The sequence below is a fragment of the Saccostrea echinata genome, unplaced genomic scaffold (genome assembly GCF_033153115.1).
Source record: "Saccostrea echinata isolate AGI-Se365-2 ecotype Australia unplaced genomic scaffold, CSIRO_AGI_Sech_v1 ptg000008l, whole genome shotgun sequence".
Classification (NCBI taxonomy): Eukaryota; Metazoa; Mollusca; class Bivalvia; order Ostreida; family Ostreidae; genus Saccostrea; species Saccostrea echinata.
This window is the reverse complement of record NW_026889757.1, coordinates 6,037,540-6,055,636: the sequence shown is the minus strand read 5'-3', so window position 1 is coordinate 6,055,636 and position 18,097 is coordinate 6,037,540. Positions and strand designations below refer to the sequence as shown.

General features: G+C 34.4%; 1 protein-coding gene across 1 annotated transcript; it reads right to left on the bottom strand.

The window, feature by feature from the left end:
• Nucleotides 1–3,129: 3,129 nt before the first annotated feature.
• On the bottom strand, nt 3,130–12,688 carry LOC133181178 (uncharacterized). The gene is made up of 10 exons (XM_061315716.1): nt 12,506–12,688; nt 12,103–12,246; nt 10,284–11,051; nt 10,126–10,176; nt 9,089–9,523; nt 5,964–6,281; nt 5,433–5,576; nt 4,015–4,800; nt 3,805–3,855; nt 3,130–3,636 (listed from the first exon to the last, which is right to left on the bottom strand). Exons 1-10 carry the CDS (start codon nt 12,654–12,656, stop codon nt 3,206–3,208), a joined length of 3,279 nt encoding a protein of 1,092 aa, XP_061171700.1. The 5' UTR covers nt 12,657–12,688; the 3' UTR covers nt 3,130–3,205.
• Nucleotides 12,689–18,097: the final 5,409 nt, after the last annotated feature.

Sequence of the window (18,097 nt, the reverse complement as noted above, 5' to 3'; positions counted from 1 at the left end):
CAACGCAATAATGTAACAAAGGGTCACTTCAAAATCTAGTCTTTTTTGTAAGAAAACTTGCATGTCAAAATTCTCTTTCGGCTTAAATTTAAAGAGCTGACTTAAATGGACAAAAATGATTTGGGGGGAAATTTGTTGTTTCATATTTCCTTTATATTAAACTTTTAAAATCAGAATTGAAAAAATAATGTTAAATAACAACCAAAAAGCCAAATTTTTTCCACCTATACAAGAGAAGAAACTCAATCAAGGTTTAGATCTAATCATTTATATCCCAGATACTATTTGGAAGCATAAAACACTATAATTTCTTTTGATTATGTATTTTAGAGAGTCTTTTAGGATATAGTAATATTTTCTTTTTTCAAATAAAGTTTTAGTTATAAAAATTCTGAAACTTTTTTTATCAAATTGTCTATTCTATTCCAACTTCGAGAATTTTAACTAGAGTGTATTTACAATATGATGATATAAGTAAAAAATATGTTATGGGTAGTTGAATTTTTTTCAATTTGGTAGTCTTTTTTTTTCTTTTTTCTTTTTTGAATTCACCCTTATGTGGAAGTTATAATTTATTATATTAAACTTTCATGTAAATTAGTTGAATCTGATTCGTCGAGAAACATTTGTTAAAAACACCATTACCCGCTGAATGATGAAGCCACGCCCTCCAGCGTAGCAACAGTGAACATTGCTTGACGACAGATGATATTCCAAACAAGAGGCCCATGGGCCACATCGCTCACCTGAGTAACTTTGGCCATGCTGTTCATGACCAGACTCCCCCCTTGTAATACCTATTGTGGCCCCGCCCTACCCCCGGGGGTCATGATTTGAACAATTTAGAATCTACACTACCCCAGGATGCTTCCACATAAGTTTCAGCTTTTCTGGTCCAGTGGTTCTTGAGGAGAAGATTTTTAAAGATTTTTCCTATATATTTCAATGTAAAACTTGGGATTCCCCCTATTGTGGCCCCGCCCTATCCCCTGGGTCATGATTTGAACAATTTAGAGTGTACACTACTTGAGGATGCTTCCACATAAGTTTCAGCTTTTCTGGCCCAGTGGTTCTTGAGAAGAAGATTTTTAAAGATTTTTCCTATATATTTCAATGTAAAACTTGGATTTCCTATTGTGGCCCCGCCCTACCCCCGGGGGTCATGATTTGAACAATTTAGAATCTACACTACCCCAGGATGCTTCCACATAAGTTTCAGCTTTTCTGGTCCAGTGGTTCTTGAGGAGAAGATTTTTAAAGATTTTTCCTATGTATTTCAATGTAAAACTTGTATTTCCTATTGTGGCCCCGCCCTACCCCCGGGGGTCATGATTTGAACAATTTAGAATCTACACTACCCCAGGATGCTTCCACATAAGTTTCAGCTTTTCTGGCCCAGTGGTTCTTGAGGAGAAGATTTTTAAAGATTTTTCCTATATATTTCAATGTAAAACTTGGGATTCCCCCTATTGTGGCCCCGCCCTATCCCCTGGGTCATGATTTGAACAATTTAGAGTGTACACTACTTGAGGATGCTTCCACATAAGTTTCAGCTTTTCTGGCCCAGTGGTTCTTGAGAAGAAGATTTTTAAAGATTTTTCCTATATATTTCAATGTAAAACTTGGATTTCCTATTGTGGCCCCGCCCTACCCCCGGGGGTCATGATTTGAACAATTTAGAATCTACACTACCCCAGGATGCTTCCACACAAGTTTCAGCTTTTCTGGCCCAGTGGTTCTTGAGAAGATTTTTAAAGATTTTTCCTATATATTTCAATGTAAAACTTGGGATTCCCCCTATTGTGGCCCCGCCCTATCCCCTGGGTCATGATTTGAACAATTTAGAGTGTACACTACTTGACGATGCTTCCACATAAGTTTCAGCTTTTCTGGCCCAGTGGTTCTTGAGAAGAAGATTTTTAAAGATTTTTCCTATATATTTCAATGTAAAACTTGGATTTCCTATTGTGGCCCCGCCCTACCCCCGGGGGTCATGATTTGAACAATTTAGAATCTACACTACCCCAGGATGCTTCCACATAAGTTTCAGCTTTTCTGGTCCAGTGGTTCTTGAGGAGAAGATTTTTAAAGATTTTTCCTATGTATTTCAATGTAAAACTTGTATTTCCTATTGTGGCCCCGCCCTACCCCCGGGGGTCATGATTTTTACAATTTAGAATCTACACTATCCCAGGATGCTTCCACATAAGTTTCAGCTTTTCTGGCCCAGTGGTTCTTGAGAAGATTTTTAAAGATTTTTCCTATATATTTCTATGTAAAACATTGATTCCACATTGTGGCCCCGCCCTACCCCTGGGGGTCATGATTTGAACAATTAAGAATCTACACTACCCCAGAATGCTTCCATATAAGTTTCAGCTTTACTGGCCCTGTGGTTCTTGAGAAGGAGATTTTTTTAATGACCCCACCCTATTTTTGTCTTCTCTTGATTATCTCCCCTTGTGAGGGGACTTGGCCCTTCATTTTAACAATTTAAATTCCCCTTCGGCCAAGGATGCTTTGTACCAAGTTTGGTCAAAATTGGCCCAGTGGTTCTTGAGAAGAAGTCAAAAATGTGAAAAGTTTACAGACGGACGGACAGACAGACGGACGGACGGACGACGGACAAAATGTGATCAGAAAAGCTCACTTGAGCCTTCGGCTCAGGTGAGCTAAAAATAGTGACTGCGCAGATTATGCGCGCAAGGTTCACTGTTATATGTATTTGTATAAAACATTCTGTATAATATAATAAATATTGCATGTAGCTGAGCTTAACATTGAAAGTTTTCACCCCAAGAAAACCTTTGTCAACCAAGGCGCAGACTCGGTTGACAATAGTTTTCTTGGGGTGAAAATTTTCAATGTTACACTCAACTACATGCAATAAGTATATAATACTAACTGTAACACTAGTAGCTCACTTGCTTTGAGGTCTGTCTATATATTTAATGCATATTCTGAATTAAAATGTCTTCTCTTGGTGTTTAAGATTACTCCTAGTGAGATAAAGAGAGGACATTTAAGGCTCTTCGATTTGATGAAAAAATTGTTTGTACTTCAACGTATTGACCTCAAGTGAATTAAAAAAAAATTGTACAGGTACATAATATTGAAAATTTTGCTCATTATAAAAATAAAAAGATCTTCTTTAGAGACAAATAACAGCATTGTATATTAATATGGATCGAATTCTTTTACTAGATCATAGAACACTGCCATTCTCGCTTGAATTAACTCTTTCCTTCGATTTATCTCCACCTAGATCAACACTGACAGTACGTTTGTTAAATACGATTGGGCTGTTCCGGTACTTATTTGTAAACTGAGCATCGTTCTCACTGACAGTTCTGTCTCTTCCTTGGTATTTTCTCTCAAGTAAAATTTTGGCCACATTGTCACTGCTGATATCTAAAGCTCTCCTAAACGACTGATGACTGTATATTGAATCAGAATCTGCACGTGCAATGTTCATAGGGTCAACTATCAAGGACAGCGACCCGGAAATGAAGGCCGATCCCGAAAGAAGTCTTGCACTGTTAAGACTTACTAAAGACACGGCTGTCAAAAATTCATTTTCACTCCTCCAAAGTGACGATATCAGTACTAAAAGAGCTGCTAGTAAAAACAGTCCTCCTGTAAAAATCACTGATAAATAAATGTTAGGAAAATACTAAAAAATTTCCCAGAAATATAAATAAAAAGTGCGAATATTGAAAAATGTACACTAGAACAAATAACCAGAAATTCGTATGAACAAAATTAGGAATACTTTTTGTTTATGAGGGTACACTGACAACTTACCTGTCTGGTAAAATGCAAAGGAATAGTCGCTCATGGCATCCACCAACAATCCTAGGTAGAAAGTGGCATTGAAACATGTATGTCTGTATGTTATTCACCTCTTTCTAATTTCAAAAATATTCAAGAAAAAATGAATTATATCACGATTAACCCATGTATGCAAAATTTTTTTTAATAATTGAATGAAAATGTTTAATTAAAGACAAATACCTGTAAATGGAGGCCCAATAATAGATCCAACACCGCCAGAGAAATACGTAAACCCTACCGCCAGTGGCAACTGTTGTAAACCAACCAACTCCAAACATAAAGGGTTGATTAAAACAACAAGACCCCCACTATAGATTCCATAAAATAAAGAAAATATACACTGACCACTAAAAAGATTAGCATACAACGGAAACGTCAGAGTCAGAATACCAATGATACCTAAAAACCCGAAATCTAACAACAATGGATCGATGCCATTTGGTCCTAATGTTAACCCAGCTAGAAAACGATTCACGGTGCTTCCAATGCCCACCATTGTCCATAAGAAGGCCGCCTCTTGCTTTGTTGCCCCCTTTGAGTACGCATAATTACTGAGATTAACACTGATAATGGAATAAGCAGCATTCCATAAAAACGCACTCAGAACTATCAAAATGAATGTCTTATTATGAAGAAGTTCACAATTTAATTTACACTTGCTACTCGGTTGTGTTTCTTCATGTTTTGTTAACCTAGCACGACGTATATCAATTTTATGTTTCTTTTCCAGCTGAGCTGGTTTCATTAGCGAGCCGAGAAACACACACTGTAATCCAATACCCCCTAGGATTAGAAATGCTCCTTGGAGACCAAAAGTATCCAAAAGAAATTGTGTTAAGGGCCCACTAACAAACATCCCAAATCCAGCTCCCATCACGGCGAATCCAACAGCCATCCCGCGGTATTTTTCAAATGCATATCCTATCACTATTACTGGTGCTAAAACGATGAAGCTCATACCAGACCCTAGAGAACAAACAATGAATATCTGCATTATGTAAAAATCGTAAAATTTCTGATCTTCCGCCTCTAAGCTGCCCAACAATATGAGTTCAATAACATGCTCCATCATGAATTTATATTTTCTTTTTATACTTTTCTAACGTAATATTAATTTTCTAATCTCTTCAGATTCATAAGTTCTTCTCATGAACTGGAAAACGGTACATATACAATGTAACAGAAAAGTTTCTCTAAAGAAAAGTAAAACTATAACAATTAAAAGTTTATTCTATTTAAAATCAATTACTAGTATATGTTTATATTAAGCAATCGTCTGAATAATGTCATGCAAATTTTTTTTTCTAGCTATATCATTTACTTTCAATCTGGGGGCAACATAAATGTCTCGGTCGCTTTGAAGTTATCTGTGCCTTTGGCTCTATAGGTTACCTGAGGACCAGGAATTCAAGGTTTTATGTAGTACAGGTCACTCAAACTCTTAACATATCCGCAATGTCACTGTCAATGGCAATAAAACTAGGGGAGATTACAAATAGAGTGTGTTACGAAATAATAATTCACCTTGCTAAATACCGGTACTTTTCTCTAGGACGTCATATATTCTATATTATTGTTTAATACAAAACAAAATTCACCTGCTATGACGCCATAAGTCACAATAAGAACAGAAAGTCTCTCCACGAAAAAACTAGAAGAGATGCCAATACAAACTAGGAGGCCTCCCAATATTGTACCGACTCGGCAACTCCATCTGTTAACAACAAAGCTTACAGCCGGGCCTGTAATCAAACAAATTAACGTCAAATATTATTTAAATGAAATTTTTTTACAAAAAGGAAGAAATGAAGTAAAATTTAAAAAAAAGAAAGAAGAAGAAGCAAATGCTTTATAATTTCAACTACAGGCATGTATTATTATGCTCATCCTCCATGGCACCTGATCCCACCTCTGATGTTTTTTCAGATGTCCGTGTTTGCTCTCCTCCTGATTTGTATTGTTTAAATGGACTTCTGAGCTTGAATACTGTTCGTTATCTCCATATATTTCATTAAAAGAATTTAAACAACCTCAATGAAAAAAGCGTTCTGTGTAATATATATTTAAAACTGATTGACTTGATTGGTCGTAAAATCAAAAACATCGAAAGAATGAAATAGACTACGTACCCATAAGTGATAATAAGCTTAAGAACACAGATCCTATCAAAGAAGTGAAAGCTGCATCCTTTTGAAATTTCTCCAGTAAACCAACATGTATTACACCGGTACCATATGTAAGAATTGCTGCAACAAACATGCTAAAGAAGGAAGCCGCGAGTACCACAAAAGCCCATCCACGATCGACATCAGACGAAAAGATCTTCTCGTGATTTATGAAGGAATCTCTGTTGGTTTTCTCTTCATGTTTACTTTTGATCAAAGTAGAATCTGGATATTCTTTATCGGCCATTTTAATTTCCATTGATTTGTTGTCGGTGGAGATTTCTTTTTATCTTATATTTACCTTATCTTTCAAGTCCTGTTTATTACTTCGAGTCTAAGTATTCACAAATAATTTTGTTAATAATCAACGTGCATTCAACTGAACGAGGCATACTGCTGCTGTTTCTTCACACAATATGATTTTGTATATTTTTTATACTGACTAATAAAGCAACGACCTTTCCTCAGTAGCTGTTCAGCTAAATAATTGTTGATACAACTCCCTTTACAAGGTCGTTTGCTCCACTTCAATTAGGACCCTCTGAGTGCAGATAATGATCCATTCATCACATCAGCATTTTTTTTAAAAAGTTTGTTCTGTGCGATATGCAAGAATGCAAACAAAAATTGGCAGGTTAACCTATGTGCGTTATCAACGTTCTGTCATCGTAAATATGTAAATGATGAAATAGCATATTTATATTTCATACCATATAAGGCTACTTACAACAAAAACTTAATTCTAGAAAACATGTCTGAAACTCAACTGTACGAAAAAAGTATCTGTAAGCATAAATTCGAATCGTTACTTACGGTATTTAAACAAAGAGTCCAGAAAGTAGTGCGACACCATAAAAGGTTACAAGTTCGACAACGATGACAATGGCAGTAGACAACGGATATTTTATATCAATATATATACCTAGGCCTGTATGTACATTGAATTAGACTAATGCAATAATCCTTTGAACGCACAATGTTTGTTTTATTTTCTTCTGCACGTGGTCAGTGCCTGTAAGAAGCTTCGGGGTTTAATGCTCACGTGTAAACTGTTCAGAAATGACACAACATACGTGTTTAAAATTGAGTCAGATGTCAGTCGATTCGATAACAAAACAAAACCTTGAACATGAATATGGTCATGAGCTGTGAAGAATTAGACATATTAAAATCTCTTGGTAGATTCTTACAAAAGGCATTGTCATAATTTAAATTTCAGGCATTTGAACTGTTTCATGATGAATTGTATCAAAGTGTATACATACAATTGCGTGTGAGGGTAAATATTTGTATGTGTATGTATTTATAAACATATTTTAATTTTGCTCAGAACTTATATATATATATATATATATATATATATATATATATATATATATATATATAAAATCTGGTTTATTCCCTCCTTTTATGTCTGTTTTCCTCACAATCATGTAACTCTTTCCTACGTGTATATATATTGCATTAAAGGTATATGACCTTATTTGAATATTTACAATGTACTTTCTTATTGCCACTTCGGGGCCCTTCATTGATAAATTAACTAATTGAATTATGCATCAAGGGAAAAAAATCCATTGATGGTTAATCATTAATACTGTGGTCATTTTTCTCTGATTATGGTAACGAATGCAGGGATATTACAGTTTGTTTTATCTATTTATATTTGGTACAAAAAGGCATTACAGTGTTTTGAAGTCAATCTTAATGGTAAATGTGAGCATAAAATATTGCAAAATTTTAAGATTGACTGGCGTTTCGAAGATTAACTGTTAGAATTTTAAATCGTACATGCATATTTTCGTCTCTTTGGTCTGTGCACACAGGTCTACACCCTACTCTATTTAAATTGTTTTTTGGAGTATATCGTCTGTCAGCTTGTTATCATGCCATTAAGTTGTAGGTGTTTACATGTTTTTGCTAAAGGATATACTTGAAGGCGCTGCTAGGTGACAAGAAGTGGAGTCAAATCGATATTGACCCTACATACGTGCGTGTTCCGTACAAACAGCAATACATGCTTCATACCCCTGTCCTTTTTCTTTGTTGATTTACTCGAATTCTTTTAAGTTTTAATTCGTTTAGTTGGTGACTATAAACAGAGAGTATAAATTGAAACTTTCAGAATTTAGATTTAACTCCCCAAAAAGCGAAAATCTTACATTTTGATTAAAAAAAATACATATATAAGAGACTTCCCTGAAAAATAATAAAATAGCAATGCTAAAGAAAGATGTTCATTTGCCCTCATTTTCAACCGATATTGATTTCAAAGTATCAGCCTCCCCCCCCCCCCCCACCTTTAGATGTGTTTACTTGAAAACTAAATAAAGGCAATCATACTGCTATCACTACCCTGCATTTTTCAATTATAGATAATTTCTATTCTCCTTAGGTGCACATCAGTCAAACAGGAGACATATGAGGGGAAGAAGTTCAAAAAAAAATTGTTTGTTTAAACATGCAGGTAAATGGGTGTAAATTTCCTCCACTCTTCGAAGGTAGAAATTTCCAATATATATTCCTTCAATAAAAATTATATAAGAGAAAGATTATAAAGGATAGGCACACTTGTCAAGTTAAGTAATAGACTTTCTTTATTCCTTTTAAAATTCCTTTTGGCCATGCAAAGCAAACGGACAGTGATTGTGTTCGACATTTGTAGGGAAAACAATTATCGGGTTATACTAAATTTTCATAATTCAAAAAAAAAAAGATGAAAAGTTTACATGTAATGCCTTTCTCATCAGTAAATCATTAAAGATATCTCTTGTAAACCGTCTCCTTTTATGGCTAATTTCATTACACACCAAACAGCCTTGTGCTACAAGACCCTATGGGTCCATTACGATCAAAATAATATTTTTGAAATGTTCCTTCATGTAGTCACTCAAGGTCACCGATTCACTGTCCCCACGTCTGATTCCATTTTATGAATTTATTAAAATGTGTGGTTTACCAGTTACTAGTTACAGAAATGACTGTTTAATGCATTACTAAGGTAGTTATTTTTACACAATATTGAAATAAGTTTAAAATGTAAGATATATCTTTCTGTATTGTGACATTGAATTATAAATCACCTCAGCTGCCCGATTCATCAATATGTAGCAGTCTAATTTCCTGAATCTGTAAGCCTTCCTGTGATTGGTCCATACTCTGACCCGGACGTGTCAGCCATTTTCTTTTTGACTTTGGTGTGAAATTCTCCAGTATTAGTGTAGATGCTCTATCTGCGATTTGGGGATTTCTAACTGCATGCAGTGAATGTGTATCCATGAAGAGACTTTCCATGCTCGGATTACAATTAGATGTTTTTGCAACACTTTCGGAGCTTTTCTTTAATTTCTGTCTATTTTCAGCATCAACAATAACGGTGAAGGAGCCAGAGAAATAGGCTGATCCGGAAAGAAAACGGCTTTCTTTGAAGTCCACAAAGGAGGCAGCTTTCTCCTCTGGCTTTATAGTGTTGTACCATAGAGATGCACACAGAGTAGAAAAAGCGCCTAAAAGGCACATTGCACCTGTTTACAAGAAAGACAATAATATCAAAAATTATTGCGTCATTTGTAGGTATTAAAACAGTTTGCATTTCTTGTGTTTTGCCCTTCAGAAAGGATATTTTTAATGATAAATATAATATTTGCAATATGATATCAGAAGCAGATTTAATAGGGTTGTGGTATGGAAAACACATAACACCCCTCCATGGAATCCCACATTAAATCTGACACAAATTTGAGCCATGAATAATCCCCTCTTTCTCCCCTTTTGCGAGTCCTTCTCCTCTCTTTAAAAAAAATCTGATGGGGTTCATTCCTGAGAATTCAAAAATATTTTAAAGTCAGCTTCAAAAATAAACTATGTGGAAGATATATTTATCTCTCTAGACAATAAATTAACGCTCCGTCGGGAACCTTGAAATTAATCAATGGAATTAAAAGGTTCAGGAGTCATATCCTTTCCACTCTAAATTCATCAATGATACAATTTTTTCCCAAATATGCAAAAAATAATTAATGTTTAAAATATATTAACTAAGTATCATATTGTATAAAGGAGCTGCTTGTATTCAAAAAAATATATGAGAAATTTTTCAGAATTTTAATGATACACGTTTTATTACCTGACAGAAAAAATACGCCTTTATATGTAATGCCATTCTCAATCAAGAGACCTGTGAGAAAATTAAAAAAAAATTATAATCAACTTGTTGGAATTGTTCGATGTACATTCTAAAATATTTCACGCTGATTTAAAAGAATCCAACTCTTTTATCCTTACCTGCAAATGGTCCTGCTAATATACAACCTATCCCCGCCCACGTAAAATATACCCCTACAGCTGTTGACAGTTGAGAGATACCAACTATCTCTAAACAGAGAGGGTTTATCAAGACAATTAATCCTCCGCTATATATACCAGAAATAAAAGCATAAATATTTTGCCCAATGTAATTTGTACAATAAAATGGGAAAGTGACAGTGGTAAGACCAAATATTCCAAGAAAACCAAAGTTGAGAAGTAGAGGGTCTATTCCACCTGGACCTAATATCAGTCCAGCTAGGAGTCTATTTAAAGTGCTCCCAAGTCCTAACATTGTAATCAACGAGGCAGCCTCCATTTCCGTGGCACCGTTCACAACTGAAAATCGGGGGAGGTAAAGGTACAAAATGGCGTAAGGTATATTCCACAGGAATGCAGAAATAAGAATACAGAGAAAAGATTTTTTCTTGAGAATATCACAACGAAAGTTACACATGCTACTTCTCTTTTCTGGTAAAGTCTTTCCTTTATTCTTGTACGACATTTCAATTTCGGTTGGCCTCATCAAAGCACCAAACACGACATTGTGACTTCCGAAGGCTCCCAGGATTAGCAATGCTCCTCTAAGTCCATATTGATCAATCAGGAACTGAATTAAAGGACCACCAGCCAACATTCCAAGACCTGCTCCTGCCACATTTAGACCAACAGCCAATCCACGATATTTCTCAAAGGAATATCCCACTACAATAACAGCAGTTATTGCACTAAATCCAAGCCCGCTGCCTACAAATAAAAATAAAACTGTGTTTTGACTTGCATTGGGTATTTCATATATCACTATCGAATATTACTACATACCGAAGATTAATATATCCGCTTACACAGCTAGATAATGCATTTGTATGTATTTTGAGATGAAACAAGATGTGTTTGTGAAACACTGATGCTCCGTATTGCAGCTCATGGCGAATGTTTAAGTTTCTCAAATGCAAGTCAAACTCCAAGGTAAAGGACAAGAGATAAAAAATGTTGGAAGGTCCTGTCACAAGGAATGCATCTGTGAAATATGGAAACCCTAGCACCAACCGTTCAAAAGTTATGACTAAGGTAAAAATTTTCAAAAGTAGGTCAAACTCCAAGACAAAGGATTAAAGATCAGAACTGTTGGTACCCAAGGGAAGGTCTTGTCACAAGGAATAACCTGTGAAACATCAAAGCTCTAGCACCCACCGTTCACAAGTTATGGTCAAAGATATTTTTTTCAAAAGTAGGTCAAACTCTAAGGTTAAAGGGGCATAATTGTTGGTAATCATTGAAAGGTCTTGTCACAATGAATACATCTATGAAGTATGAAAGCCCTAGCATCAACTGTTCAAGAATTATGGCCTAAAGTGAAACTTTTTTCAAAAGTGGGTCAAACTTCAAGGTCAAGGTCAAAGTGTCAAAATTTTTGGGACCCAAGGGAAGGTCTTGTCAAAAAATATATGTATGTATAATATGAAAGCCCTAGTTCCAAGCATTCAAACTCATGGCCAAGGTTAAAGTTTTTTAAATAGGGCCAAACTCCAAGGTCAAAAGGTCAAAAATATTTCTACCCAAGGAAAGGATTTATCACAAGAAATACTCATGTAAAGTATCAAAGCCATAGCTCCAACCAATCAAAAGTTATGGGCAAGGTCAAAGTTTTTGCGGACAAGCAAACAGACTAACAGACAAACAGACAGAGCAAAAGTTATATGCCCCCGAATCTTTGACTACGGGGACAAAAAAAATGTTGCTGTAAAGTTACAAATAGCTAAGAATAATCAGAGATATGACATGAATTACAAGTCACCTGCAACAATTCCAAAGGTGAATATTAATGTGATTAGATTTGGAGCAAATACGCTTAATGTCAGTCCCGAAAAAAGGCAAATTCCTGAAATGATGCCAGCCACTCTACAGCTCCACTTGTTGATAACAAAACTCACAATAGGCCCTGTTAATACAGTCCTATAAATTAAAAGTTATTCAAAGTGTAATTTAACATTTTTCAAAGCAAATCATACATGTACTTGTATCAATTGAATTAACCAGGTTTACCACTGCAGCTCTTCTCACTCTCTCTCTCTCTCTCTCTCTCTCTCTCTCTGTGTGTGTGTGTGTGTGTGTGTGTGTGTGTGTGGGTGTGGGTGTGTGTGTGTGTGAGGGTGTGTGTGTGTGTGTGTGTGCGAGTATTTGTGTCATGCTACATGTACCTAAAAGACTTAGAAGACTTGCAAATATTGATCCCACCAGAGCTGTAATTGTCAAGTTTCCTTTAAATTCACTCAGAAATGCGTTGTGCAACACACCAACACCGTAACTCAATACCGCTGTCACAAACTGGCTACCGAAGGCCGCCATCATAACCACCCATGCCCAGCCATTATCTATATTCCGCATCTGAAATTTATTTTCACATTAGTAAACGCAATTTATTGATATTGTTTGCAATTTTAAATTTATAAAATGTCGACTATCATTTAGCACCACATTTCTTTTAATTTTTTAGCAATGTTATGCAATTTTAATATCTCTCTCAAATATATCAATAAATGATTGAATATATATGTCCTATGTATATATATGTATATTAATATTGTATTTTAAATGAAATAAAAAGTTAGAAATACCTTTTAAAGTTTTAATTCCGGATACATCTTCAATTTTCAGGTAATATTAGCGTAGGTATTAATGTTTTATTCTGAAATGATAGAAAGTCTCTATCAAATAGTTTTATTTTGTAAAATATTTGTTTTGCATATTGCACTTTGGTTTTTATTTCTTATATTGATGTCTAAACTTCCCACAATTTTAAGTCCTTTAAAATAAATTACCACTAAAAAGCTAACATCATATTATGACAGGAGGCCCAAGGGCCTTAACGGTCACCCGAGTATAACGTAACAATGTAAAGGATCCATAGATAGAAATATAAAATAAAAATAGGCTGGTAAATGAAGCTATGTTGCCCAAAAGCAAAGAAGATGATCAGGGATCAGCAAAATAATAATTTGGTACTCTGTAACAATTCTTAGAGTTGATCTTTTTACTTAACTGTAGCTGCTCTCATTTGTCACTATCCCAATGCGGACTAAACAAAACAATAGTTCTTGAGCACTATTAGTGAACCCATCTTGTTCAATCTCACATTGGCCTCTCTTGGTCTTTGATGAATATTAAATATGCAAAGATAATATATTTTGTCCCATTTTTATTTATCTATTATTTACACGTCTACCTGACCATTAAAAACTATGAAAGTACTTTTGTATTAAATATTATTATAAAAAAGTTTTATTTCATTCTGTTATTTAATTGACCTTTCATTACATTATTTACTGTGATAAATTATCATAGGTGGATAGCTAAGGGGAATAACTTCTTTCAGTAGCATACAAATTAATAAATTGTCCAAGTGCAGAATTTCAAAACTCTGGTAAAAATACCCTTGCTAATTAAAACTTTATATACTCTGTTTGCCTCCTAGAAACACAGGATCAGAGAAGAAAATATGAAAAAAATAATGCACTTCTAAATTCAACATAACCCCAGGCTAACACCAAAGCCCCTGACCCAAGGACCAAGAAATTTAAAATTTTGAAGAAGGCACTCTTGCTTAATATAACCATGCACTTAATGTGTTTTTTAAATACCCAGGGGCAGAGAAGAGGATTTTTCAAAGATGTAGTTCAATTTCACTATACAATTAGAACCCCGCACTACATTTAACTCAAAAACCTCTGGCCCGGGAGTATTGAATTCAAACTTTTTGAAAAGGCATCCTTGCTCAACATAACTATCAGTGGTTTGTCTGCTAAATACCCAGGGACAGAAAAGAAGAAATTGAAAAAAAATAAATGCATTTTCACTATATATTTACCCCCTCCTCCGCCCGAACCCCTGACCCTGGGGCCACAAATTTCGCAATTTTGGAAGAGACACCTTTGATCATCATATCCATCCAATTAATTTGTCTGCTTAATACCCAGAGGCGAAGAACATTTTCAAAGAAATAATTCAATTTCATTATGTATTCAACAGACACCCCCTCCTTTCACCTGAACACCTGACTCCGGTGCCACAATTTCACAATTTTTGAATTGCTTATCATAACCATGTACTTAGTTTATCTGATAAATATCCAGGAGCAGAAAGACTTTTTTCAAAGAATTAATGCATTTCACAAAAACAATAGCAATAGGTCATCTGATGACTCAGGTGACCTAATAAACCAATAAAAAAAACCTTTCTGTGTAAAAACTAACAGTGATCGATATCGAAAAACCTACAAACAATACAAATCTGTGAACACGGACCCCTGGAAATTCCAGAGGTGGGATAGGTGCCTAGGAGAAGAAAGACTCCCACTCACCGGTCACAACTACCGTGAACCCTATGTATTGATCTGGTAGACAGAATAATCTTAAGTCAAATTTACTATAAAAACAAAGGCCTAAAGATTGGTTTGAAATGTATGCATTCCAAATGCAACCCAATTACAGCTTATATTTGCTAACAAGGTCATCCAAAGGACCATAGAATTTATGAAATGCTGACTTAAAACGAGGTTGTTGAAACCCTTTAACACCAACTTATTTGTCAGTAGTAAAAACCCAACTCAGAGCATGCTTTTGTGTATCGAATATGTTGGGACACATAAACACCATATTCAGGTAATAGCGGAATATTAATGCATAAATAAGGTAAGTTGACGATAGAAATACTAAAGTAATCTCGTTTGTCATACATTTTAGTTATTAGTTGGTTCTATAGTCAGTAAAACATCCAAATATGAAACAGATGTGCAGACTATTGTGTCTTTTATTTCGGGTTTACTGGGATATATCGAGTCGATATAAGAATGGATATAATTTATCTGAATGTCGAGTTGAAGGCCACGGCAAGTGATTAAAAAAATTAATCCAGAACTCTGCCATATTTCAAAATACCTAAGATTTCATATTTTTGTACATATTTTTAATAATTCTAAAACTAATTTAGATTCTTCAGCAAAATCTTTTTCCATAAGCCTATACTAGTATACAGACAGAATCAAAAGCTTTTCCAAGGTCAATAGATGCATATAATTTCTTCTTCAATGATTTGTGAATTTCTATGATCGAGTACTAGTATGATAAAAATATATAGAAATGTTTGTGGAAGCCAGCTTGATTTTTCGATATATAAGAAATTTTTTCTGCTTATTCTTTCATTTGAAAAAGAAGTAATCAGTTTACACATATTACTAATAAAGGTAATTGGTCTATAATTCTTTAGATCAGTATTATCACTCTTATATTTTTATTATAAGTATTATTTTACCAACGAACTATTGCAATGGGAATATGCCCAAAATATACGCTTTGCCCGACTCAAAAATTTTAATTGATAACAATACATAAAGATTTATATATTCGTTAAATATTCGGTCTTTGCCACAAGTTTTATTATTTTTAAGCATGAGTATACCTTGAGATACCTCTTTGTATGTAATAGGTTGGTTTATAACACGATTTAATTCTGTATTAAAGAATCCCGGAAGATCTTCCTCGGTTAATTTATAATCGCACTCACTATATGAATTACCATATTCTTTGTAATGATATATGGAGATAACGAACAATAATCAAGCTAAAAGTCCACTGAAACAATAAAAATTCTGAGCAAAGCAAACATGGACCTCTAAAAGGTGGGATCAGGTGCCTATAGGAGTAAGCATCCCCTAACGACCGGTCCCATCCACCGTGTGCTCATTGTCTTGATCGGGTAAACGGAAAAATCTGTAGACAATTCAGTGTTTGAATAATGGTCTACCAATTAGTCTGATAAACGTCGGTCAGCATTCGACTTTATGATAGATTGTAATTACTGATGAGGTCATAGAACTTGCGAAATGATGACTTTAAACGAGATTGTTGATATCCTTGTTTCATCAGCTTGTTTATCAATTGCTTGCCCCGTTTTAGAAATTATCCGTACTTGGAGCATGCTCTTGTATATCGAATCAATTGGTATATATAAATCCATATGCAGATAAGAAAGAAGGATACATTGCTACATAAATAAGGTAAGTTGACGAAAGAAAAGTTGGTGTCATCACGTTCATCATAAAGTTTTGTTGCTAGGTTACCATTATCGTCTTTTTCTAGTAAAATATCCAATAATGAAACATATGTGTAAGACTGTGGAATCTTTTACTTTAAAATCACTGGGATATAGCGAGTCGACATATGAATGGAAGTAACTATTATCAATTGATAATACGTCGTCGATATATCTAAATGTCGAGTTGAAAGCCGCATTGATTGTCTGCTTCATATGAATATAAATATAGGCCTGTTTATTACGGGGTGCAATAAGTACCCATGGGAATTCCGACAGATTGTTGGAGACCTTATCTCCAAAAACTGCATAGATATTGTCAATCAGAAACTAGAGCATCTTGTTAATATCTATTTCAGAGTACTTGTGTGTACTATCAGAATTTTTTTAACAAAATAATTTTGCAAATGAAAAATTTAAAAGATCCTGAGGCCATCTTTAAAAAAATGTTTGGTTGCCCTATCCCGATCGACTGGCTGATTAGGCCCGACTCAAAACTTTTTTTAAACATCCAGGAAGCAATTATTTTTATTCATTTTTGAAAATAGATTTTGAAAATTCAGTATTGAAAGTGAAAATTTCTGGGGGGAAATTTTTTTCTCACATACCCATCGACCCAATTTTTTCATCATGAGTCGGGAGAGGGCAAACAAACATTATTTTAAAGTTGGTCTAAATGTCAGCATTACATTTTCGTTTAACCTGATTGATATTGAGTCAGTTACAACATGTTATATATTCTATTTCCATTAAGTTTTAACCATTAGATTTGGTCACATTCGTGTTCAATAATAGATACATTTGAAGCATATAATATTTTGAGCGCATAAAAAATCCACCTGATTTACAAATTGATAATAAACATCTGTGTTTACTAAAGGTTGTATATAGTTTTCTAAACCAATGCATATAGAATCTGGATTGTCTTTTATTTCAGAAAGACATGTGATGTCATATTCTTAGTTAAAATCTGTGATTTCTTCGTTCTGTAGTTTTGAACTTAACCCACATACATTTAGGCGTAGCTGCTAGGTTAGCCGCTACAATGTTGAACGCAGCCCATTAGGTCAATACCTAGACTCGCAATGTCATTCCAGTTTCATCTACTGAAATTTCTTAACATATTGAATTTAAACCAAGATATGAACGTTTGATCACACACACACACACACCCTCACACACACACACACACACACACTGTATATATATATATATATATATATATATATATATATATATATATATATATATATATATATATATATATATATATATATATATATATATATATATATATATATATATATATATATATATAATCTAGAGTTTGATCATCATTTTAACGAGCTTTTTAAATTTTAAACTTTATGAAAAATATGCATATTAACATTTTCGATTTTATTTCATTACCCTATAGAATTTTTTTTTCGATATGTACATCGACACTTTTTTAAAATTTAAAATTAAATTATAGAATTATTGAATTCTACGGTGTTTAAAAGCTTCAAACTGTCGAATATTAAGAATAAATTATACATACTGAGCGGGTAATAGACATCTCACCTCCATAATGTAATTTTGGTTGTCCACTTATCTGCTCGCTGGTGTTATTTAGTGTTATGTAAACTGCGCACAACGAGAAGTTTCGAGGATCTATCGAAGACGACACGCGCTATCAGTCGTTGACTCTCTGATCCTTTCAA

What these genes read in the sequence shown, in the direction of transcription:
- LOC133181178 (XM_061315716.1), bottom strand. Translation starts at nt 12,656, where the DNA reads ATGATGGCGGCCTTCGGTAGCCAGTTTGTGACAGCGGTATTGAGTTAC. An exon ending in TATTGGGCCTCCATTTACAG is followed by an intron (nt 3,856 to 4,014) that starts GTATTTGTCTTT and finishes CTTTCTACCTAG; the next exon opens with GATTGTTGGTGGATGCCATG. An exon ending in CTTTGCATTTTACCAGACAG is followed by an intron (nt 3,637 to 3,804) that starts GTAAGTTGTCAG and finishes TGATTTTTACAG; the next exon opens with GAGGACTGTTTTTACTAGCA.